The sequence below is a fragment of the Saccostrea cucullata genome, unplaced genomic scaffold (genome assembly GCF_032062105.1).
Source record: "Saccostrea cucullata isolate Sc308-1 unplaced genomic scaffold, CSIRO_AGI_Scuc_v1 ctg756, whole genome shotgun sequence".
Taxonomy (NCBI): Eukaryota; Metazoa; Mollusca; class Bivalvia; order Ostreida; family Ostreidae; genus Saccostrea; species Saccostrea cuccullata.
In genome coordinates, this window is record NW_026930876.1 from 207282 (window position 1) to 232499 (window position 25218).

Consider the following 25218-nt stretch of genomic DNA (forward strand, 5'->3'; position numbering starts at 1 on the left):
CTTCCTTTTTTCCCCTTAAATGGGAGACAAAGTTTCTCTGAATTAACTTGTTTTTATAACTTGTAGGATGGTACAAGTCATAGAAACAGTTGGGAACAAGTAGGAATGGTGTAACGCTGACAGTAGCAACAATTAAGTTGTTTAGATGTGATAATATGATGCTATTTTTATACACGGGAGTTAAAATACTGACAATTATGTGATATAAGTACATTGATTGATGCAAGTCTTTATTCCAAAACAATATCATTCATCCATATTTATTATATATGATATGTGGGCAGACTAATAATTTATGCTCTGACTAGAAATTATCGCACCATTTCTTGAGCAATAATACTAAAAACTGATATTCTGATCATCAATAATTTCAAAGAACATAATAAGCAGAGCAGAATTTTCCCACAGATTTTAAGTAGTATGAATTCTTAATGAAATTTTTCCTGATATTATGAAATCTTTCATGAGGATTTGGTGATAATTTTGTGTCCATTATTGTTATTAAATATGCTGTAAGTGGTAATTATCATCGTAAGAGATAAGGAGGCGGAATTCCCACTTAATGTACTGTTCAGGAGAAATCCGTACTATTAGCTAAGGAAAGATTTATAAACAATTCAAATATTTTTTTAATGGTTACTGAGTAATTTTTGGAAGGATTTTTCTTGATGAGGAAATGCCATTGATCTCAATTTTTGTATGAGACTTATGTATGAACTTTTAAAGATGTTGTGGCTAGCTTGCTGTTTTCATTCAGTTTTGTTGTGTATGCTTGTAATATTTTGTCTATATATACCTTGTATATCACATATTTTTAGATAAAGTGAAAACAAGGCTTGAGAGTATGTCATAACATATTATAAAGTATAAAGTATAGAGTTTCGGGAAGCTTATATAAATCATTAAACACTTAATTTTTTTTTTTTAGGTGAACGTGCAGATGTGAAGGGAAAAGTTCTTTATCACCTCCAAGGCCACTGAGATTAGATTAGAAGGTATCATCTTTATCTGTGCTGAAGTCTTTGGAGAGGTCTTAACGATTTACTTTTCATTTCAAAGTAATGTTTTGCATGCAAAATCGTAAGTTTTCATTCACATGCCATTTTTCTGTACAAAATCTGCAAAGTCATGAAAAAAATCTGATTCTGACGATGGGCTATAAGTGGCTTACACCTGCAGGTTACATACTTTGTCATGCTAAATAAGTCAGCGTTAATTAATTGCAGGAATTTTCCAAGATACACGCCAGAATCCATCGGATAGAGTGATTAGTTTCACAGTGCAGTATTGGATAGTGACAACCTTTAGCAGTACCGGTGCATCTTGGGATACCTGTCTACCTGTCAGCCCATTACCTATAGAACTACCTATTGGTTAATTGTCTCTTGGCTCTAAAACAGGTAGTTCACGTTAATATAGAAAACTTCTCTCCTTCTGCAGTGGAGATAATTTGACTGTGTTGGTTTGACTGATTGATGTTTTTTATGCTTTACAGAAATATTTTGGGAAGCTAACTTGCAAGATATGAAATAAAAGTGGAATGAAACAGACAGCAAATTAGATCTGTTTCCCGCGGAGTTGACAAGAGTTCGGTGTAAGGATTTGATTGCTACGCTAGTTAACAAGGTAGGGAAAATGTTCTGAACAAAGTTTGAAATTAGCTTTGACAGTCCTTAAATGACTATATTTATATAAAACCACTTTTACCATGCTTGCTGCACAGAATGTAAGTAATATCAACTTGTGGCTTTTAAAGTTTGAAGCGTGTTAAATTGTTGTCATGTCTTGGTTAAGTGTGTATATCCTTTCAATTTGCGTACTTTAACAAAATAAATTAATAACATTTCTGTTTATTAATTTATTTTTTATACTCAATAAATAACATTTAGGCAGAAGTTTTAATTTAATTTTTGAATCGTTTGAGATCTGATACAATGATTAGCCAGATGTAATTTAAATTAAGGTCATACGCTACATAGTTTGAACTTTATTGGGTTCTTTCCTGGAGTTGAAGAGTTCCACTATATGAAGGACCTGTGTGCAATATTTTTAATGTCTTTATATGGATTTGTATACCTCTTTTTAAAACAAATTTTAATGGAAAAATATCTGGGATTTATGTTTCAAAATTTTTGTACATTTATATTTGAATAATGCATAAATTTTCATTATTTGATAACTTTTCAAAACCCCTGGTAATGCATGCTGATTTCTTGCCAAAGAACATGTAATGTTATAATAAGTTTAAATTTAGAATATCTTAAAAAATTATCAGTAGGTATTAGGTACCTTGCTAGTGTCCTTAAGCTAATGTTTTCTTTGCTCACAGGAGTATATCGTAACTGAACACATACTTGGTATTTGTAGGAATTTTAATTTTAGCCTCTAATTACTACAACGTTAACATGCCATCAGTCGGTTAACAATCCAAAGGAAGGGGCCATTTATAAAGAAGAAATGACGACTGAACATTTACAGACGCGCGGGCCGGAAGTCAGGTAAGATTTATCATTACACTGTGGGGGTATTATAGACATTATTTAATATGTCTATAATATTCCTTATTATCAGATTATTTACATAGCTGTCTGATTACTACTGTTGCATTTCACCTGTGGCTGTCTGTTTTCTGATATTAATAGATTATGATGCAATATGCTATAAAATGTTCAGTGTCTGGATTGAAAGGCAATATGTTAATTATAAAAAGTTCAATGGCTTGTAAAGCTGACACCTTGAATATTGCTCCTCAGGGGAGAAAATTTTCAGACAAATGATGTAACTTAATTCATTTGATTGGTCAGCTCTTCAACCTCTTGTGCCTCAAAAGACTTTTTTTCTAAACAAAAGGGGTGCCCCGAAGTTTCAGGTATTCTTTTTAAAAAAAATTCTGATGATCAACAGGAATGTTCAGAAAGGATTCTTAATTTTTTTTTTTATTCTTCTGTTCAAGAATAGTAAAGAGTGGTAAGGTGATGAGCAAATGTCTGCAAGAAGTGTAGATTTATTTCTCTCTTTAAAATGGTCAGGGCTATAGTATGTCCACAACAGTAGCAATTCCTAAATGGTAGGATTGCACACTTCTCAAAAATGGGATCAGGTGCCTAGGAGGAGTAAACATCCCCTATCGAGAGGTTGTCTTGTAGACAGCATAACATCTGACATAATTGACAATAAGTTTGAAATCTTACCGGCAAAACCAAAATGTGTGACAGGATAGTACCGGTCCGTGTGAGATTGTATTGTGGTGAGATTAATTTAACACCTATTGCAATGCCTTCATAAATGAAAATTTTCAATGCAGCAAGCTCCTATTCTTTGTAAATATCCATAAGATAAGATTATCTTATCCACACTTATTTACTTCCAAAAACGAGTTTTTTCCTAATCCGAATTTCCTCCATTCCTCTGTTTATGGTAAACACATGCAGTATATAGGTCATGAAGTGCAGTGCCCACTGAGAAAACGTAAAGATAATTAAAAAAATTTATTTTTATTTTGAATTTCTATCATAACTGCTATTTATTTATATGATTCAATTTTGCAAGTGAGAATTAAACTTTTAATTTTAAAAAGAATTCTAGAAACCATAAGAAATTTTCTTTTTTCAAGAATTAACTTTTTTTTTTATAATTAGTTGTTTCTTTCTCCCAACATTTACTTGGGGCTGATAAGCTGCCACAAGCCTGTGTGGGCTGGTGCCATGCTTGAATTATTTATAAGTTGCATAACCCTGGTATCACAATCAGTGTTGATGAGCTTGGGAAATTTTTTACATATTCAATATACACTGTGTTTTTCGGACTGATAGAATATGCCCTGGTAGAACGCACTCTGGCTGATAAAAACATTTGGTTTTCGGAAACTCTGGACAACTTCAAAATGTGTGACAGGAATAGAGATTGGTAATTTAAACAATGAGTACTTGTTCATGGAATAATAGATGACTTTCACATTTACAAAAGTTATTCCCTTTTGCAGGGTCAATCTGGGGTCAACAGGCTTAAACTGTTTTCCCTCTGTAACTTTACCAACTTTATGGGTCAGTATCTTAGAATCTGTATGAATATATGTTCATTGTGTTTTTCATGTTGCCCCACACTCTTGCAATACAGCTACAGATCGAAATTGTCCGATAATGTTGGAAGATTAAAAATATAAGCAGGTAACTTACAAATGACAATTACGCCGACAAAGGGAGATAATTTAACTCTTAGGAATGTGAAATTTGTCTATAGAGGTTAGAATAAATGTAATATAAATTATATTTGTTGATATGAAAGAAAATTCCCTTTTCAAATTGATACATTTGAATGCTTTTTCCCCAAGGGATTTTGTGCTGGAATCATTCCCAGTGCATGGGCACAAAAAAATATGCTGATGTCTGATTAGGCAGAGAATTCCAAATAATTTTGTTTTCTGACATTAATAATTAAAGATGTTTTCAAGTTTACAGTTGATTAACACTAGTATAAATTGATAATTGATAATGAATCAACTTCCTTATTTTTAAATTAGTTTTGACTGGTGGGAGGGAGAGCTCTGGTGAAAACTCTGCAATGTTAGTTTTATTTTTGTCAAACCTTGAACTTTTGATCTTCCCCTTAACTTTCAGTCTTTAAAAAGATGAACACATTCAGTATACTTATTTTCACTAATGATGCATTATAAAGTGCACTCCGGTTAGTGTAGTTCATAGAAACCAGCAGTAAATTGGATGCTGTGGAGATTCTTTTTTATGTATCCTAATCAGAGCAGCTCTTAGAATCAGGTTGTCTGTCTGTCCTGTAGTAGAACATTCTTTTACAGCATGTACAAGTACATGTATATTGCCTTGTATAAAACAATTTATTTTATCAAGTATTAAGGGAACTTGCCTTGTTCAATTCAATCACATATGCAATGATAAAAAATATTCAACAATAAATTACAACGTTTTCATTGAAATACATCTGTTTTCAATAATACATCATTGCAGCATATTGTGGCATATTACTAGAGTTGTCTGCAAGAACATTTGTGGTGCCTTTTTAAATATTTCTTATGTGTATATGTTAAAAGAGAAATTGATTGTAGGTTTATATAGAAGGAGGCTTTTTTTTTTTTAGATCCACAGGAATATACCATATTATATAGACTATATGAGATGAACATCTGGAAATAAAAGAAATTAAGAATGATTTAAAATTGGAATTTATAAATTGAAGTGGTATGGAAAGGTCGAAAATGTCATAAAAACTGGAGTTTGACATTTAGAATTAAGTTTAGATAAGCTCTTGATGTTGTTGATAATTCTTATGGATTTCACAATTTTCAAATGCACTGTAAAGTAGAGTTAATACTCAGATTGAGACTTGAGTTGTCTTTCTTTTGACACTGCTGACAAGAATATTGGCTTCATCCTCTCTCTCTCTCTCATCTATTTAGTCATGTTTCAATCCCCTTATCCTCTCATATATTTTGCTTGACTTGTCTTTCTTCACTGTGTTGAACCTTTTCAACACTGAATTGGTCTTGTTTGATATGATGTCTTGTACTGATGATATGCCACGGATTAAAGCCTTCTTCTAATGATAATTGTATAGTAGGATTTCATTTACACGATCTTTGATGCAGTGCCTCCATTCTTCATAACACAGGTGCATTTTCTGGGTTAAAGTCTTTGATCTTTTCTCTTTACTTTATGATTATTAAATTTTTTTTTCAATCTGAATTTATTGACTCCGGAATTTGTTAAAAGCTTGCAAAAGTCAAGTATGGTAGCTGGGTTTGTATTTAGCCAAGTATAATTCCAATCTTAATTTTATTTATCGATTCCCTGTGTTCTGATTGGACGAAAACAAATTCAAGAAAAAGTTTACACATCGATGAATTCTTCAATCAGAACTACTTTCTTGACTGTTGTAAAAACAATGAAAACAGATACTTCTAGTCCGTTTTAGCTACAAGAAACTTGAAATAAAAAATAAATGAATGATCGAATGAATAAAAAAGGACTGACAGACGGGAATGTTATGTTTATGTCACTGTCGCATCACGAGTGTGAATTTTAAAAACTCGCTGATCATGCTGTCATTTTCTCGACGTTCCATATCAGCTCAGTTGGTATCGTTGTGATAGGGAAAAGAAACGTACCTCAGACTCTTGCCTTTCTGGCATCAAATTCATATGTTTACATCCTACAGATCCCATATTCTCCCTAAATCTTTGAACGAACCAGAGCAAATCGAGGACGTCGTCGGTCTTCAACTTTCGTCATGACGTCAACATGGCCATGGTCAAGGACGAATTATTCTGGAGAATACGCGTATTTACGATATATTTTTTGACTTAAACAACATTCAATGAATTTTTATAAGTTTATTTATTGATTGTTTTGACAATTTAAGTTGGATTTTATCGATATTCATCTTGTACACGTTTCTTTGTGGCATCGGTGGCATTAAAGTATTCCTAAGCCATACAAAATAACGGATTGTATGGCGGCCTCAAAGGGAAATAATTTTAATAATTTAAAAACTTCGTAATTGGAATTATAAGAATTAAACGTTCTTTTTTCAGAATTTATCGATGTGTAAACTCTGCCTTTTTACTCACAAACTTTACATAAAAGTGCTTCGCACTTTTATTCAGTTTGTGAGCAAAAAGGCAGAGTTTACACATCGATAAATTCTGAAAAAAGAACGTTTAATCCTATACTGTTGAAGGTATTCTGAGTATTTCTCCTCTAAGTTTTTCTGTTTTCAATCAGTCATTTATCTGCTTGCATACTTAAACAATTTTGACTTCTTTTACTGAACTAATGAGCTAATTTCAACCAATTTTTATGTTGAAGGAAGAGTCAATAAATAATTCCAATCTTTATTTTATTTATTGATTCCCTGTGTTTTGATTGGACGAGAACATGTTTAAGAAAACGTTTACACATCGATAAATTTTTCAAGAAATCAGAACTACTTTCTTAACCAAGCTTCTAGGTTATCGTATAAACAATGAAAGCAAGCTATTTCTGGTCTCTTTTAGCTAAATTATGAATACAAGAAACTTCAAATTTAAATAAATTTAACAAAACTGGTGACAAACAGGACTGACCAGCTGGAAATATTTATGCGAATGTCGGATCACGGGTGTGAATTTTAAAAAATCGCTGATGTTATATTCTCGACGTTCATAATACTAAGCAAATCAACTCAGTTTGTATCGTTGTGACAGGGAAAAGAAACGTACCTCAAACTCTTGCCTTATTAGCATCAAATTCATATTTTTACTTTCTATATTCTTCCTTGATGATCTTTGAACAAACCAGTGCAAATCAAAGGCGTCGGTGGCATGGTCAGTCTGCAACTTTCGCTCTGAGCGTTGTCGTTAATGTCAACATGGCCATGGTCAAGGACGAACTATTCTGAAGTAAACTCGTAATTACGATATTTGTTGACTTAAACAACATTCGATAAGTTTTTGTAAGTTTATTTATTGATTGTTTTGACAATTTAAGTTGAACTCTATCGAAATTCATCTCAATTACGTGTCTTAACGGTATAAAGTATTCCTACGCCGTACAGAAATATCTGATTTAGTGGAGGCCTCAAAGAATAATAATTTAAATAATTTTAAAAATTCGTTATTGGAATTATAAGAATTAAATGTTCTTTTTGAAAAATTTATCGATGTGTAAACTCTTGACATTTTACTCACAAACTTAACATAAAAGTGCTTCGCACTTTTATTCAGTTTGTGAGTAAAATGTCAAGAGTTTACACATCGATAAATTTTTCAAAAAGAATGTTTAATCCTATAATAAAGCCCCTTCTGAGGATAGATAATTGTTAAGAAAGTAAAACTAAGGTGATGTATTATAGGATTAAACGTTCTTTTTGAAAAATTTATCGATGTGTAAACTCTTGACATTTTACTCACAAACTAAATAAAAGTGCGAAGCACTTTTATGTTAAGTTTGTGAGTAAAATGTCAAGAGTTTACACATCGATAAATTTTTCAAAAAGAACGTTTAATTCTTATAATTCCAATATCGAATTTTTAAAAATATTTTAATTATTTCTCTTTGAGGCCTCCATACAATCCGTTATTTCTGGACGGCGTAGGAATACATTTTACCGTAAAGGAACGTAATCGAGATGAATTTCGATAGAGTTCAATTTAAATTGTCAAAACAATCGATAAATAAACTTATAACAACTAATCGAATGTTGTGTAAGTCAACAAATATCGTAATTACGAGTTTACTTCAGAATAGTTCGTCTTTGACCATGGCCATGTTGACATAAACAACAACTGAAAGTTGCAGACCGACGACGCCTTCAATTTGCACTTGTTTATTCAAATATTGAGGAGCAATATAGAAAGTAAATATGAATTTGATGCTTATAGGGCAAGAGTTTGAGGTACGTTTCTTTTCCCTGTCAAAACGATACAGACTAAGCTTATTTTCTACGTATGAACGTTGAGAGAGCGATTTTTAAAATTCACACTCGTGATCGGACAGTGACATAAACATTTTCACGGCGTCCATCAGTTAGGCAGTCTTGTATGTTGCCAGTTTTGTTTAAGCCCTAATTAAATTTAAAGTTTCTTGTATTCATTATTTAGCCAGAACAGACCCAGAAATAACTGCGTTCATTGTTTATACGATAACCTAGTAGTGTCATCAAGAAAGTAGTTCTGATTGAAAGAATTTATCGATGTGTAAAAATTTTCTGGAACGTGTTCTCGTCCAATCAAAACACAGGAAATCAATAGATAAAATGAAGATTGGAATTATATCAGTTTAAATACTTCTTCAGAACCAATGCTTATTTATATTTGTTCAAATCAAGGTTCCTTTGAAGGGTTGGATCACAGAAAATATTTTTTTCAATTAAGGGACATATGTAAGAAAAAAAGATTAAAAATTAGAAAAATATATATTAAAACATGGTTAAAGATATTGATTTCTCATGAATGATGAATCTGTCAGCTATTTTCATTTACTTGTTACATCTAATTTTTTTTTTTAGAGAAAACTATTTTCCCTAATAAAATATCATTGAATATTTATACGGAGTATTGTCAATTTGTTTACATGTCCAAAGAAGATGCCCATCACTTGACACTCAAATATCTGGAATTCTTTTAATAATAAACTTGAATTAGAATATTGAACCAAAATTAGAAAAAAGTTTAAAAATTCACAAAGAAATATAAATGTACAACCTCCTTTCGGATATTTGAAATCTACATAATGTGTTGCTGTATTGAAATCTAAATGAAACTGTGGGTTTAATGAGCCTCCTTAATATTTATATTTTTGAGTTCTTTTAACTTTACTTCTTAAAAGCAAATCCCTATTGTATTACAATGTATCCAATTCAAATTTCTCAAGGAAATACTCCTTAATAATTCAGAACCAATCTCATGTTTCTGAAAAAAAATACGACCATCAAATTGAAATCAACCTCTGATTTTTTAGCTCTACTGGTCAGAGACCAGAAGAGCTTATGCGATAGTAATGCGTCCGTCGTCCGTCCGTCTGTCTGTCCGTCTGTCTGTCTGTCCGTCTGTCTGTCTGTCTGTAAACAATCTTTCAAAATGCTACTCCTCCTACAGTTTTGGTCTGATTTCAATATAACTTGGCACACAAGTAGACTACACTAAGATACATAATTCTGTGTATCGGTTTTTGATTTCGATTAACGGTGTTGCTGTTGTTACTAAAAATAGAAATTTCTGTGAAATTCTTTCAAAATGCTACTTCTCCTACAGTTTTGGTCTGATTTCAATATAACTTGGCACATAAGTAGACTACACTAAAATACATAATTCTGTGTATCGGTTTTTGATTTCGATGAACGGTGTTGCCGTGGTTACTAAAAATAGAAATTTCTGTGAAATTCTTTCAAAATACTACTCCTCCTACATTTTTGGTTTGATTTCAATATAACTTAGCACACAAGTAGACTACACTAAGATACATAATTCTGTGTAATGATTTTTGATTTCGATGAACGGTGTCGCCGTTGTTGCTAAAAATAGAAATTTCTGTGAAATTCTTTCAAAATGCTACTCCTCCTACAGTTTTGGTCTGATTTCAATATAACTTGGCACACAAGTAGACTACACTAAGATACATAAATCTGTGTATCAGGTTTTGATTTCGATGAATGGTGTTGCCGTGGTTACTAAAAATAGAAATTTCTGTGAAATTCTTTCAAAATGCTACTCCTCCTACAGTTTTGGTCTGATTTCAATATAACTTGGCACACAAGTAGACTACACTAAGATACATAATTCTGTATATCGGTTTTTGATTTCGATGAACGTTGTTGCCATGGTAACTAAAAATAGAAATTTCTGTTAAAAACTCTAAAAATGCTACTCCTCCTGCAGTTTAAGTCTGGTTATAATATAATGTGGCATGCAAGTAGACTATACTAAGAACATAAAGAGACTTAATCAAGGATTATTATTCTTTTTATTGCTGTGGTAAAGTTTCAATTCCTAAGAACTTTTCTCTTCCTCTGCTATATTAAGTACAAACCCGTAGAGCTTCAGTCTCGACAGAGACTTCTGGTTATGATCTTGGTTGTGTTTTTTTCAACCCGGAATACCTGAAATATTCATGTAATTTCTTAAAGTAGATTGTCCAGGTGAAGTATATACAATAACGTAGGATGAAACTATATTGGATCAGATGGAACCAAATCCGTGATCTTCACAATTAAGACAGAATAAGGAATCCTTTCATTGATCGAGATTTAATGAATAGATTTCTGAGAAATATTGAAGTGTAAAATGCCGAAGGTGACTTCGATAAGATGCTTTAGTAGTTTTACGGAGGCATTGAAAAATACTGATCAATAATTCACGTAGAGGAGGGGAGAAAAATGCTTGACGACCGTAAGGTCTGTAGAAAGGTCTGTGAACCCTCCCTACCAGCATTAGCTAAATTGAATTCTTACTGATGTGTAAAATATTCTCTGAAAAGATTCAGTAATGGAGGGCCTTAATAGCATCTCAAGAGAAATCTAAAATACCCATATCTGTAACGACTAGGGTCTATCAACTGGGGTGTTTATAGATACAATCAGATACACATTTTTACAATTTTTTGCAAATTTTTATATATTTTTTCTTATTTAAAGAAAGATGGACAATCAAGAATTAATTTAACACCAATTATATTTGGAAGTTAGTTAACAATAAGTAAGAAATAATCCGAGAGAAGCAGCAAGAAATAAAGTGTGAATGAATGGGTATAAGCTTATTTAATCCTGTAAATCAAGTAAAATTTTGAGTTGAGACTCTTTTGTAAGAGACTTGAATACCTATATCTGCTTCTGTGGGTAGTTGTACTGATAAAAATTTGGAATGTCTGGGATATGCTATTCCCTTGACCATGTTGACATGCCTGCATCATATGGGAGCCCAGGTTAAACAGTCTTTGGGGCAGGTCATGTACAAGTCTTACCTAGACTAAACCAACATTAAAATGGATGCAGAATACAAAACTTATATGGAATGCTGCACCTTCCCACTTCTAATTAAATGAGAAACCTTTCTGTTCTGAAAAAATTTTGGAGCAAGTCCATGTCCAAGTAATTTTATGTTTTTGCTTAATGTGGACAAATTTGCGAGGTGATGATGGATTTATGGATGAATACTTCAAAATTTGTAATGGATGCTGCATCTGACGTACAATTTCAGGGAAAGTGACTTGAGCTTTAAACTAAGTAGTTGTAATTATAATTTAGCACCTTCTGCACTGTTTCTTGTTGGCTATAAATAATATATATTTGCATATCTATTGCTCTCTCACACTATGAACATGTAGTCTTCCATTGCGTTTATTGGACTATAGACGCAATTGCCTCTACTATGTGTGCAGTTGCTCTATCACTCTCGTGTAGAACAGTCTCGACTACACTTATATAACATGTTGAGAAGTATATATATGAAATGTTTCGTAAGAGGAATGAAAATAAGTTTTTAATAATATTTTTTGAAAAAAAGGAAATTCAGAATACTTAAAATTGCTGGTTTATATCTTAAAAAATTCAGTTTTGGTCAATGTATTTAATTTTATTAGAACAAACAGATCACCAACACTTCGTAAGAATGCACATGTAAATTTATTTCGGTTTACCGGTTTCGACCAGAGAAGGTCGTCATCAGAACAATTATACAAAAATATTTCTTACTGAAGTCAAAAATGCGGATGACGTTACTATAAACACTTAGAAATGCGGAAGATTTATACATTATGCGGATGACGTTGCTATGAAAATGCGGAAGATTTGTCCAGTCTGCGGATTAGATTTACATTATTATATAACTTCTTTAACACTTTGACATCGTAAATAGAAACTTAAGTGTGATTTACAATATATTGTATGGAATATTTTTTAAGGTAATTAATTTAATAGTCCATAAATTCCGTGAACTGTAATCGATCTGTCCCATAATCCTGGTGGAAGTTCATCTTGACATATGGTTTCAGTGGATGTTGATTGCGTGGGTTCATATGGTTTGTTTGCTGGTAGTATCCGGAAAATTGGTTTTTTTGTAGTTCTTGGGCGGCTTTCAAACGGGCGCTTCCATTGTTTCGGTTTCTCAGCTATTTCCCTGGGATTGGTGCAGGTAAATATTAAAGACTCTTTAAATTCCGTTTCTGGGTGCTCTTTTGCGATGTGGCGTTGTACAACATCTTTACGGCAATAGGATTTCTTGCAAATATCACAGTAAAATCTGGTGACAAATGGGTTGTGTTGGAGTTCATTTTGTCTCTTTAAATTACTCGCTTGCTTGAAATTACGCTTACATGTAGTGCACTGGAAGTCCTTTTTGTTTGTTTCCGATTCCTCTGGGTTATCCATCTGTTTCCTCTTGGTATATTTGACATTAACCATATTTTTGATTCAATCCTTGTGGGTGTAGAGTTTTAAATATATGTATGAAGGCTTCCTCCGTCCGTAGACGTTGGTTTATATTGTTTTTGATTTTCACGAGCGGCGTGATGGAAACATCATTAGGAGTGTGTGATTGTGACGTGTCTGATTGTGACGTGTTAGTTTGTGACGTGAAGTGACGGGACACTGGTTTATGTTGATTGGCGACTTTCATATCTGCGAAATGTCCATACATCCTTTCTCTTAGGGAGTTTCCTGTTTGGCCAATGTATTGAATAGAACATTTTTTACAAGTAATTGCATAAATGACGGAAGTACTATTGCAATCAAGATTTTGTTTTATGGAATAAATTTTGCCAGTGGAAGAAATTCGGATGTTCTTATTATTACTGACAAACGGGCAAATTTTACAATTCTCATAACATGGGTGGCTTCCGATATTCTCGGGACTGGAGTTTAACTTTGAATGAACTAAGATACTTCTTAAATTTGGAGGTCTTTTATAGGCTATGATTATTCTCTCCATTAATTCTTTTGTGTCTGGGGATTGTTCTAGGATCGTCTTGTATTTATTGATAATTGATCTAAATTCTGGATTAAGTCTGTTGAATGTTGTAACTAGTGGGATTACTCGTTTTTCGTGTGTTTTATTTTTATTCTCCGTTAGCAGATTGTTGCGGTTGAGTTTTCTGGCTTTATCTATAGCTTTTTCAAGCATTGACGATGGATAGTTTCTGGCTAAAAAATGTTCCTTCATTATTATTGCGTGTGCTTCAAAATCGTTGTCCGATGAGCATATTCGTCTGATCCTTAATGCTTGGCTGAATGGTATATTTCTCAACATGTGTTTCGGGTGGTTAGAGTTATAGTGTAAATATAGGTGGGCATCGGTGGGTTTCGTGTATAAGGTGGTAGATAGTTCTCCTAGGTTATTAATCCGCACGGTGGTGTCAAGGAAATTGATTTCTTCTGTTGAGTGTTCATAGGTGAATTTGATTGTACGATGGAATTCGTTTAGACGGGACATGAAGGCATGCAGATCCTCGCTAGTTTCCGTCCAAATAAAGAAAATATCATCTATGTATCTCCACCAAATTAGCGGTTTCACTTCTGATTGTCGGAGAAATTCAGTTTCTAGGCGGTCCATAAATATAATCGCATAGTTTGGTGCGCATTTTGTTCCCATACTTGTTCCCTGGGTTTGTAAATAGTGGTTACCATTAAATTCGAAGCATGTTTTAGTTAAAATGAGGTGTAAGAAGCGGAGTATAATCCATGTGGGTATTGTGGGATTTTCTCTTGTTTCCAATGTTTCTTTGCATGCTAATATGCCATCGCGATGTGGGATAGATGTGTAGAGGGAAGAGACATCTGCTGTGACTAAAATGCTGTTTCTTGGAACTTTTTTTAATTTTTGGAGTTTTAATAGGAAATCGTTCGTGTCTTTTATGTATGAATTTACGTTTTGAGCGAGTGGTTTAAGGAAAAAATCGACTGTGGCTGATAATTTTTCGGTTGGTCCGCCAACTGCGGATACTATAGGTCGGCCTGGATTGCCAGCTTTGTGTATTTTTGGAAGCATATAGATGATTGGAGTCCGTATCTGGTTTATTTGAAGTTTGTTGTATCTGAATATTTCGGGTGGTAACAAATGTTTGACTCTTTGTATGAACTCATTGATGGTTTTAATAATTTTTGGAGTGAAATCCGTTTCCAACAGTGTGTAGTTTTCTTGGTTGTTTAGTTGTCTGTGAGCTTCTGAGATATAATCTTCACGATTTAAAATGACTATTGCTCCACCTTTGTCTGCAGGTTTTATGATGATGTTTTGATTATTTTTGAGGTTAGATAAGGCTTGGAATTCTTCACTAGTGAGGTTGCGGTAGGGGATCCGGTTTTCATTCGTTTGGGTGCATTGGTGGGTGAGTATGTTGATGAATGAGTCTAAGAAAATGTTTTTTCCACTCGGAGGGGTCCATCCTGATGGAATGTGAAATGGATTAGGATTGTTGTTATCAGTTTGATTTTTAAAGTGTACATTTAATCTGAGGCGGCGGTTAAAAATAAAAATGTCTCTTAAGATCGTTGATTGGTCTGGAGATTTTGGAGTTGGGCAGAAAGATAGGCCTTTGGATAAAACTGATATCTCTTGTTGACTTAGTTGATAATTAGAAAGGTTAACGACTGCTGTTTTATTACGGTTATAATGTTTATGTAATTTCCTGTATTGTTGCCTAGGGATGAATTTTCTATTGGGCTTTTTTCTTGGCATCGGGGACTTTGGTTTCTTTTTGTGTTCTGTTGAAGTTCATTGAGGTAGGAATTGCGGCTAATAAATTGTTGATGTGTTCCATTTCTGTGACGTTGTCTTTATTTTTGAGATTGGACTTTAGCTCAAGGATCTGTGTATTAATAGTATCGACTCTGGTATTCCAATAATTATGTAGTAGACGGATGAGGCTGCGGCTGAAGTTCAAGTGTGCTTCCTCCCAGTTTAGGAGGAAAGTGGCATTGCTGTCCGGGATTTGTGGTATAATTTTCACTCTTAATGTTTTGGGTATCAAATCCTGTTCTTGGCATTTCTTTAAATATGTGGCGTGGTGTTTTGTTCTGTAGAGTTTGATGTACAGTTTTCTGAGGGTTCTAAAAATGGCTACGTTTTCTTCAGATATTTTATGGACCTCGGTTGATCCATCGGGATTATCTGGGGTGGCGGCTTTTGATGGAGTGGGGTGTAGACATCAGTAACCCGAAAAAAAGATTCCGCAATGCGTCCCAATCGGACACCAACATAGAGTATCAAAAAGAAACAGCCACCATATCACAACAGAAAATAACAGAAAAAGAACACCCCACTCCATCAAAAGCCGCCACCCCAGATAATCCCGATGGATCAACCGAGGTCCATAAAATATCTGAAGAAAACGTAGCCATTTTTAGAACCCTCAGAAAACTGTACATCAAACTCTACAGAACAAAACACCACGCCACATATTTAAAGAAATGCCAAGAACAGGATTTGATACCCAAAACATTAAGAGTGAAAATTATACCACAAATCCCGGACAGCAATGCCACTTTCCTCCTAAACTGGGAGGAAGCACACTTGAACTTCAGCCGCAGCCTCATCCGTCTACTACATAATTATTGGAATACCAGAGTCGATACTATCAATACACAGATCCTTGAGCTAAAGTCCAATCTCAAAAATAAAGACAACGTCACAGAAATGGAACACATCAACAATTTATTAGCCGCAATTCCTACCTCAATGAACTTCAACAGAACACAAAAAGAAACCAAAGTCCCCGATGCCAAGAAAAAAGCCCAATAGAAAATTCATCCCTAGGCAACAATACAGGAAATTACATAAACATTATAACCGTAATAAAACAGCAGTCGTTAACCTTTCTAATTAACAACTAAGTCAACAAGAGATATCAGTTTTATCCAAAGGCCTATCTTTCTGCCCAACTCCAAAATCTCCAGACCAATCAACGATCTTAAGAGACATTTTTATTTTTAACCGCCGCCTCAGATTAAATGTACACTTTAAAAATCAAACTGATAACAACAATCCTAATCCATTTTACATTCCATCAGGATGGACCCCTCCGAGTGGAAAAAACATTTTCTTAGACTCATTCATCAACATACTCACCCACCAATGCACCCAAACGAATGAAAACCGGATCCCCTACCGCAACCTCACTAGTGAAGAATTCCAAGCCTTATCTAACCTCAAAAATAATCAAAACATCATCATAAAACCCGCAGACAAAGGTGGAGCAATAGTCATTTTAAATCGTGAAGATTATATCTCAGAAGCTCACAGACAACTAAACAACCAAGAAAACTACACACTGTTGGAAACGGATTTCACTCCAAAAATTATTAAAACCATCAATGAGTTCATACAAAGAGTCAAACATTTGTTACCACCCGAAATATTCAGATACAACAAACTTCAAATAAACCAGATACGGACTCCAATCTTCTATATGCTTCCAAAAATACACAAAGCTGGCAATCCAGGCCGACCTATAGTATCCGCAGTTGGCGGACCAACCGAAAAATTATCAGCCACAGTCGATTTTTTCCTTAAACCACTCGCTCAAAACGTAAATTCATACATAAAAGACACGAACGATTTCCTATTAAAACTCCAAAAATTAAAAAAAGTTCCAAGAAACAGCATTTTAGTCACAGCAGATGTCTCTTCCCTCTACACATCTATCCCACATCGCGATGGCATATTAGCATGCAAAGAAACATTGGAAACAAGAGAAAATCCCACAATACCCACATGGATTATACTCCGCTTCTTACACCTCATTTTAACTAAAACATGCTTCGAATTTAAATAATGGTAACCACTATTTACAAACCCAGGGAACAAGTATGGGAACAAAATGCGATTATATTTATGGACCGCCTAGAAACTGAATTTCTCCGACAATCAGAAGTGAAACCGCTAATTTGGTGGAGATACATAGATGATATTTTCTTTATTTGGACGGAAACTAGCGAGGATCTGCATGCCTTCATGTCCCGTCTAAACGAATTCCATCGTACAATCAAATTCACCTATGAACACTCAACAGAAGAAATCAATTTCCTTGACACCACCGTGCGGATTAATAACCTAGGAGAACTATCTACCACCTTATACACGAAACCCACCGATGCCCACCTATATTTACACTATAACTCTAACCACCCGAAACACATGTTGAGAAGTATACCATTCAGCCAAGCATTAAGGATCAGACGAATATGCTCATCGGACAACGATTTTGAAGCACACGCAATAATAATGAAGGAACATTTTTTAGCCAGAAACTATCCATCGTCAATGCTTGAAAAAGCTATAGATAAAGCCAGAAAACTCAACCGCAACAATCTGCTAACGGAGAATAAAAATAAAACACACGAAAAACGAGTAATCCCACTAGTTACAACATTCAACAGACTTAATCCAGAATTTAGATCAATTATCAATAAATACAAGACGATCCTAGAACAATCCCCAGACACAAAAGAATTAATGGAGAGAATAATCATAGCCTATAAAAGACCTCCAAATTTAAGAAGTATCTTAGTTCATTCAAAGTTAAACTCCAGTCCCGAGAATATCGGAAGCCACCCATGTTATGAGAATTGTAAAATTTGCCCGTTTGTCAGTAATAATAAGAACATCCGAATTTCTTCCACTGGCAAAATTTATTCCATAAAACAAAATCTTGATTGCAATAGTACTTCCGTCATTTACGCAATTACTTGTAAAAAATGTTCTATTCAATACATTGGCCAAACAGGAAACTCCCTAAGAGAAAGGATGTATGGACATTTCGCAGATATGAAAGTCGCCAATCAACATAAACCAGTGTCCCGTCACTTCACGTCACAAACTAACACGTCACAATCAGACACGTCACAATTACACACTCCTAATGATGTTTCCATCACGCCGCTCGTGAAAATCAAAAACAATATAAACCAACGTCTACGGACGGAGGAAGCCTTCATACATATATTTAAAACTCTACACCCACAAGGATTGAATCAAAAATATGGTTAATGTCAAATATACCAAGAGGAAACAGATGGATAACCCAGAGGAATCGGAAACAAACAAAAAGGACTTCCAGTGCACTACATGTAAGCGTAATTTCAAGCAAGCGAGTAATTTAAAGAGACATAATGAACTCCAACACAACCCATTTGTCACCAGATTTTACTGTGATATTTGCAAGAAATCCTATTGCCGTAAAGATGTTGTACAACGCCACATCGCAAAAGAGCACCCAGAAACGGAATTTAAAGAGTCTTTAATATTTACCTGCACCAATCCCAGGGAAATAGCTGAGAAACCGAAACAATGGAAGCGCCCGTTTGAAAGCCGCCCAAGAACTACAAAAAAACCAATTTTCCGGATACTACCAGCAAACAAACCATATGAACCCACGCAATCAACATCCACTGAAACCATATGTCAAGATGAACTTCCACCAGGATTATGGGACAGATCGATTACAGTTCACGGAATTTATGGACTATTAAATTAATTACCTTAAAAAATATTCCATACAATATATTGTAAATCACACTTAAGTTTCTATTTACGAGGTCAAAGTGTTAAAGAAGTTATATAATAATGTAAATCTAATCCGCAGACTGGACAAATCTTCTGCATTTTCATAGCAACGTCATCCGCATAATGTTTAAATCTTCCGCATTTCTAAGTGTATATAGTAACGTCATCCGCATTTTTGACTTCAGTAAGAAATATTTTTAGCTCACCTGAGCCGAAGGCTCAAGTGAGCTTTTCTGATCACATTTTGTCCGTCGTCCGTCCGTCTGTCCGTCTGTCCGTCTGTCTGTCTGTCTGTCTGTCTGTCTGTCCGTCTGTAAACTTTTCACATTTTCGACTTCTTCTCAAGAACCACTGGGCCAATTTTGACTAAACTTGGTACAAAGCATCCTTGGGTGAAGGGGAATTTAAATTGTTAAAATGAAGGGACAAGTCCCCTTACAAGGGGAGATAATCAAGAAAAGACAAAAATAGGGTGGGGTCATTAAAAAATCTTCTTCTCAAGAACCACTGGGCCAGTAAGGCTGAAACTTATGTGGAGGCACCCTGGAACAGTGTAGATTCTAAATTGTTCAAATCATAACCCCAGGGGGTTGGGCGGGGCCACAATGGGGAATAAAAGTTTTACATAGAAATATATAGGAAAAATCTTTAAAAATCTTCTTCTCAAGAACCACTGGGCCAGAAAAGCTGAAACTGATGTGGAAGCACCCTGGGGAAGTGTAGATTCTAAATTGTTCAAATCATGACCCCCGGGGGTAGGGCGGGGCCACAATGGGGAATCAAAGTTTTACATAGAAATATATAGGAAAAATTTTTGAAAATCTTCTTCTCAAGAACCACTGGGCCAGAAAAGCTGAAACTCATGTGGAAGCATTGTGGGGTAGTGTAGATTCTAAATTGTTCAAATTATGACCCCCGGGGGTTGGGCGGGGCCACAATGGGGAATCAAAGTTTTACATAGAAATATATAGGAAAAATCTTTGAAAATCTTCTTCTCAAGAACCACTGGGCCAATAAGGCTGAAGCTGATGTGGAAGTACCCTGGGGTAGTGTAGATTCTAAATTGTTCAAATCATGACCCCCGGGGGTAGGGCGGGGCCACAATGGGGCATCAATATTTTACATAGAAATATATAGGAAAAATCTTTGAAAATCTTCTTCTCAAGAGCAACTGGGCCAGAAAAGCTGAAACTCATGTGGAAGCACCCTGGGGTACTGTAGATTCTAAATTGTTCAAATCATGACCCCCGAGGGTAGGGCGGGGCCACAATGGGGAATAAAAGTTTTACATAGAAATATATAGGAAAAATCTTTGAAAATCTTCTTTTCAAGAATCACTGGGCCAGAAAAGCTGAAACTCATGCGGAAGCATTGTTGGGTAGTGTAGATTCTAAATTATTCAAATCATGATCCCCGGGGGTTGGGTGGGGCCACAATGGGGAATCAAAGTTTTACATAGAAATATATAGGAAAAATCTTTGAAAATCTTCTTCTCAAGAACCACTGGGCCAGAAAAGCTGAAACTGATGTGGAAGCACCCTGGGGTAGTGTAGATTCTAAATTGTTCAAATCATGACCCCAGGGGGTAGGGCAGGGCCACAATGGGGCATCAATGTTTTACATAGAAATATATAGGAAAAATCTTTGAAAATCTTCTTCTCAAGAACCACTGGGCCAGAAAAGCTGAAACTGATGTGGAAGCACCCTGGGGTAGTGTAGATTCTAAATTGTTCAAATCATGACCCCAGGGGGTAGGGCAGGGCCACAATGGGGCATCAATGTTTTACATAGAAATATATAGGAAAAATCTTTGAAAATCTTCTTCTCAAGAACCACTGGGCCAGAAAAGCTGAAACTGATGTGGATGCAACCTGGGGTAGTAAATCATGACCCCAGGGGGTAGGGCAGGGCCACAATATGTATTACAAGGGGGAAATCTTGTAAAGAACAATATGACAAAAGATTCTCAGGTGAGCGATGTGGCCCATGGGCCTCTTGTTGTATAATTGTTCTGATGACGACCGTCTCTGGTCGAAACCGGTAAACCGAAATAAATTTACATGTGCATTCTTACGAAGTGTTGGTGATCTGTTTGTTCTAATAAAGTTTACTACTTTTGATCCAGACCCTATTGAATACCACGTGGTATCCACTCGTAAGAATCTTCCGCAATTTTAACCTTAGGGTGTTGGTCTCCAGCTTTAATTTTGTAATGTATTTAATTGTACAATAAACCTTTATAAAATCTTAGAGAACTGCCAAATTTTTATTTTTTCGTATCATGCATATTTTTACAAAGAACGATAACTCTTCACACTTGGGTAAATAACATTCAGAAAAAGAAAATTTCTATTTCAAGAATGATTTCAGCTATTAAAAATAAATAGAAAAACTAAAAAAATATAAAAAAGCATTTTGGTGTAATAATCATGATAAAAAAATTCTCATTTTTCATCATAGTGTTAAATTATTGATTTTTGTCAGAGTGTTTTCATAACGTTGATCGATGACGTCACAACTACATCAAAACAAAAATGTGATGACGGCGCTGCTTGTATCCAGATAACTGTGTTTGAGAGGGAAATACTTTATAAATTGTTTGTGATTTATTAGAGAAAAGGAGCATTAATCAGGTTTACTGATTTTAAAGCCGTATGTTTTTCTTTACTGAGGACAAGAAGCTGCGTCCTTATGTAAGTCAGGATTTCCTCTGATATTCTTGAAAAAAAAAATCAAAGAATGCAAATATAAGTAATAAACAACGATTATTCAGTGAACATGGCATTATGAATAGCAATAGCTCTGCTGGCATATTTTCCATGATGCTCTAGCGCGCATCATGGAATATGCCAGCAGAGCAATTGCTATTCATAACGCCATGTTCACTGAATAACGTTGTTTATTTCTTAAATGTATACAATAATGAAAATATACTGGAATAGCAGTATATACTATATTAGTATTTTCATGTATTTCCTCACTTTATCTCGTATAACATTTACCCCTCCCACGTACACAAACTCTTTACAGCAGTCATGAAAATTTTCAAGACTTTCATAGATCGAAATTGAATTGAAGTGGAAAACCTTTATCATTCTCCCAATAGTTATGATTATGTCAAAAGCAAAATGTTCCCCACTCTAAAAATGATTTATTGGGTCTCTCATCTTTTATAAACAACTCATGGCAAGCTGCAGTTAAATTGCATAGTCTAAGATGGCATTGTTCTAATGTAGTTTTAAGCTTGATCCATTTGTCTCTGTAATTTTCTGTTAGGTAAATTTAATTAAGTTCATGCTCTAAGGATTGGTTTTATTTGAATTGCGTATGCAACTGAAAATGGTATTTTTAAATTTAGTATATAAATGTTCTTCTTGGTTTGCCATACTACATAAATCTGTCTCTCTTTTGTGTTTCTTCACCCTGGGAATTTCTTTAAGGAGAATCATTTTCCCCAAAAATAGACATTATTATCAACGGAGTAGCACTATGAACCATCAGCTTATTGGGTTGAGACCACATGATAGGTAAATATTTCACTTTTTCAAATTTAAATTGAAGCATCATTCTTGCAGTTTTCAAAGGTCCGTCAAAGTGTAAAATATTTTCATTTGTAGAGTTCCTTAGGATAAAATTTATATTTTTATATATACTTGCATGATGCTCTGCAAAACAATTTTCTCTTGTGTGGAAGATTCAGAAATTAAGGCTGTTTTAACTTGAGTCTTGAAAGAATAGCACTTTAATGATTCTGTCCTGAAAAGGTCAAGGCCATTTTGTTTGGCACTGTGCTTATTTAGGTAGGCCTCATGTCAAAGTTTGTACTGGAGTTTATATCTACGGCATTACCTAGATCTTAATGAAGTTTAGATTTTCCTTCCAAAGTAGTTTGGCTGCAGAATGTTTGTTTGTTTGTTTTATGTCCATTCCAAGAAATTTTCACTATTTTGAGGCTCCACCACTTGCCAGTTGAGAGTCTTATACTTGGCACTAAAGGCCATTGAGCAGTGAGGGATCTTTTTAAACCAGCACTTACTGCAACACATGACCTCTGTTTGTACAGTCTTATCCAAAAGACCAGTCTCCACGTCCTACAGTGGGATTTGAACCCATGACACATGGTTCAGCTCCTTACTCTGCAAATCTAGAGCAAAGGCCTCTAACCAATGGCTGTGACACATGGACAATGCTACAATATGTCAAATTAAAAATATGAAAATACAATTACAGAAAACATTAAAAATTGTATAAATAAAGATCTGTTGAGTTAAAATGACTTGGACTAAGGGCAGACTGGAAAAGTGGTTAATGATTCACATGGGATGATGTAGGAAAAATCTATAGAAATCTTCTTGGTAAGAAAGCAGAACCATAAATGTCATATTGATGTGTAATCATTTCAGAAGAAAGAGGTATAACACACTTAGTATATGATATGGCCTACAATAAACATCTAAAATATTTAATATTTAGAAAATGTAGCTATAAACAAATACAAATCATACTAGCTACTGTCAAAAATAGTCTTTAAGTTAATTAACTCATACAGGATCAATATCTATAAATGGATGAAATATGTGGACCGTACATCCTTCAAGTAAGCATTAAAAATCAACATCACGGTGTAGTACCTAAACGGTTGCTATCAGAAAAAATTGCGCGTTCATCACTGCTATCCGAAAATTGAGCGGTTGCTAGTGGAAAAAATGGACTAAATTGTAAGTATTTTTCTTCGCTGGCTCAACAAAATGGTCAATAATTCAATTAATAAAGTTTAGCTGCCTGGTATTCCACCCTTACGGAACGTTACATACATTTTGAAACTAACATGTATATTTAGAATTTTAATGAATTAAAGAATTGCCGATATATAAGACGAAAACTGTCGAAAGCGTTGGACACATTTACATGCACGTAAGAAATATTTTAAAATTGCGTCAGAAGGTTTAGATATTTGATAAAAATGAATCGACAGTTCGTTGTGTATTTGTAAATAGTATTGGTTATTTTATATCATTGTCCACTTTGATGGGTTTCTTAAAAGCTAGAGCGTTTTTATTAGGAGAATCTTGTGTTACGGCTACTATTAGACAACGGCACCGGTTACTATTGGAATAGGTTTGAGTTTTTAAATTTCATGAAATCACATCCTCAATTTACATATGTTATGCAATTATAGTTAAGAAAACTATATACTTTCTTAATGATTAAACTTCGGCAAATCTTTTTTTATTGGTATACCCCCCCCCCCCCACTTCCAATTTGCTTCCGACTCCTATGGCACGTGTGCACGCACACACAACTGTTAAAGTTTTGCGTTGGTCATTAAATCATGTGACCATTCAATTTATTATATTTCAGGTATGTTATTATGCCAGTTTGATTAAATTTACGATTTGGAATTTAAAAAATCATGTGTAATTATCGATTCACAAACCACGAGAGATTATTTGTCTCAAACATTCACGCAACCCACCTCTATAAATCCAAGCATAAACCTACAAATTAACAACCTCTATATCTGATTTAAAAAAATAAATGAATTGAAAAATGAATAAAGCTCACATAAAGTTATAAAGTTTTGCTGTCCAACGTTGATAATTTCTCAAGTACATGTAAATTGCACAATGTACATAAGAGTAAAACGTGGATAATAACGTATGTACATAGGAGCTTACATTTATTACGATTTGGATACGTATAATACGTTCAAATACTGTACATGTGCATCGGGTAAAGCACGTTGAAGGTAAAGGGGAGGGGGGTGTCTGCTCCTCTTTCCCCCTTTGTGTTAAGAGAATTTTCTGTTATTTTTTTTTTAAAGAATCTTTGCTGTAGTAGTGTCAGAGTCCCAGAGTCCAACAATTATTTTAATGAAATATATTAAGTCAATTTACAAGAAATATGACAGTAAAAAAAAGTGGAAAACATCAATTTAAAAAACACGCTTTCTTTCGGGGGGGGGGGGGGGGGGGGGGGTATATCTTTTCTTGCCTATATAATTTAAAGAACTCTTAAAAGCCTAATGGGGGAAGGAGGGTCGATGTTTTGAATATTGCATGTTAGTCATACAACGAACCAATGCATCACCGTACCTCGAAAAAGAAATATGGAATTAGAAATATTTGACAAAGCTTACACTTAAACTTTTCTAGATATTATATATGTTTAAGTGTACATTTAGGCTACAAAAATCCCCTAAGACTCTAACTTAAGAA

The 25218-nt window shown here is 34.5% G+C and overlaps 1 protein-coding gene across 1 annotated transcript in view; it reads left to right on the plus strand.

Annotated features, from left to right (window-relative positions):
- The first annotated feature begins 945 nt into the window (after positions 1-945).
- LOC134230413 (tumor protein p53-inducible protein 11-like) overlaps positions 946-25218 on the plus strand; it is a 64832-nt gene continuing 40559 nt past the window's right edge. Inside the window, exons 1-4 of the mRNA XM_062712237.1 lie at positions 946-995; positions 1227-1400; positions 1496-1626; positions 2368-2498. Of these exons, the coding sequence (XP_062568221.1) occupies positions 2458-2498 (41 nt within the window). The 5' untranslated portion in view covers positions 946-995; positions 1227-1400; positions 1496-1626; positions 2368-2457. The remainder of the gene's footprint in view (positions 996-1226; positions 1401-1495; positions 1627-2367; positions 2499-25218) is intronic.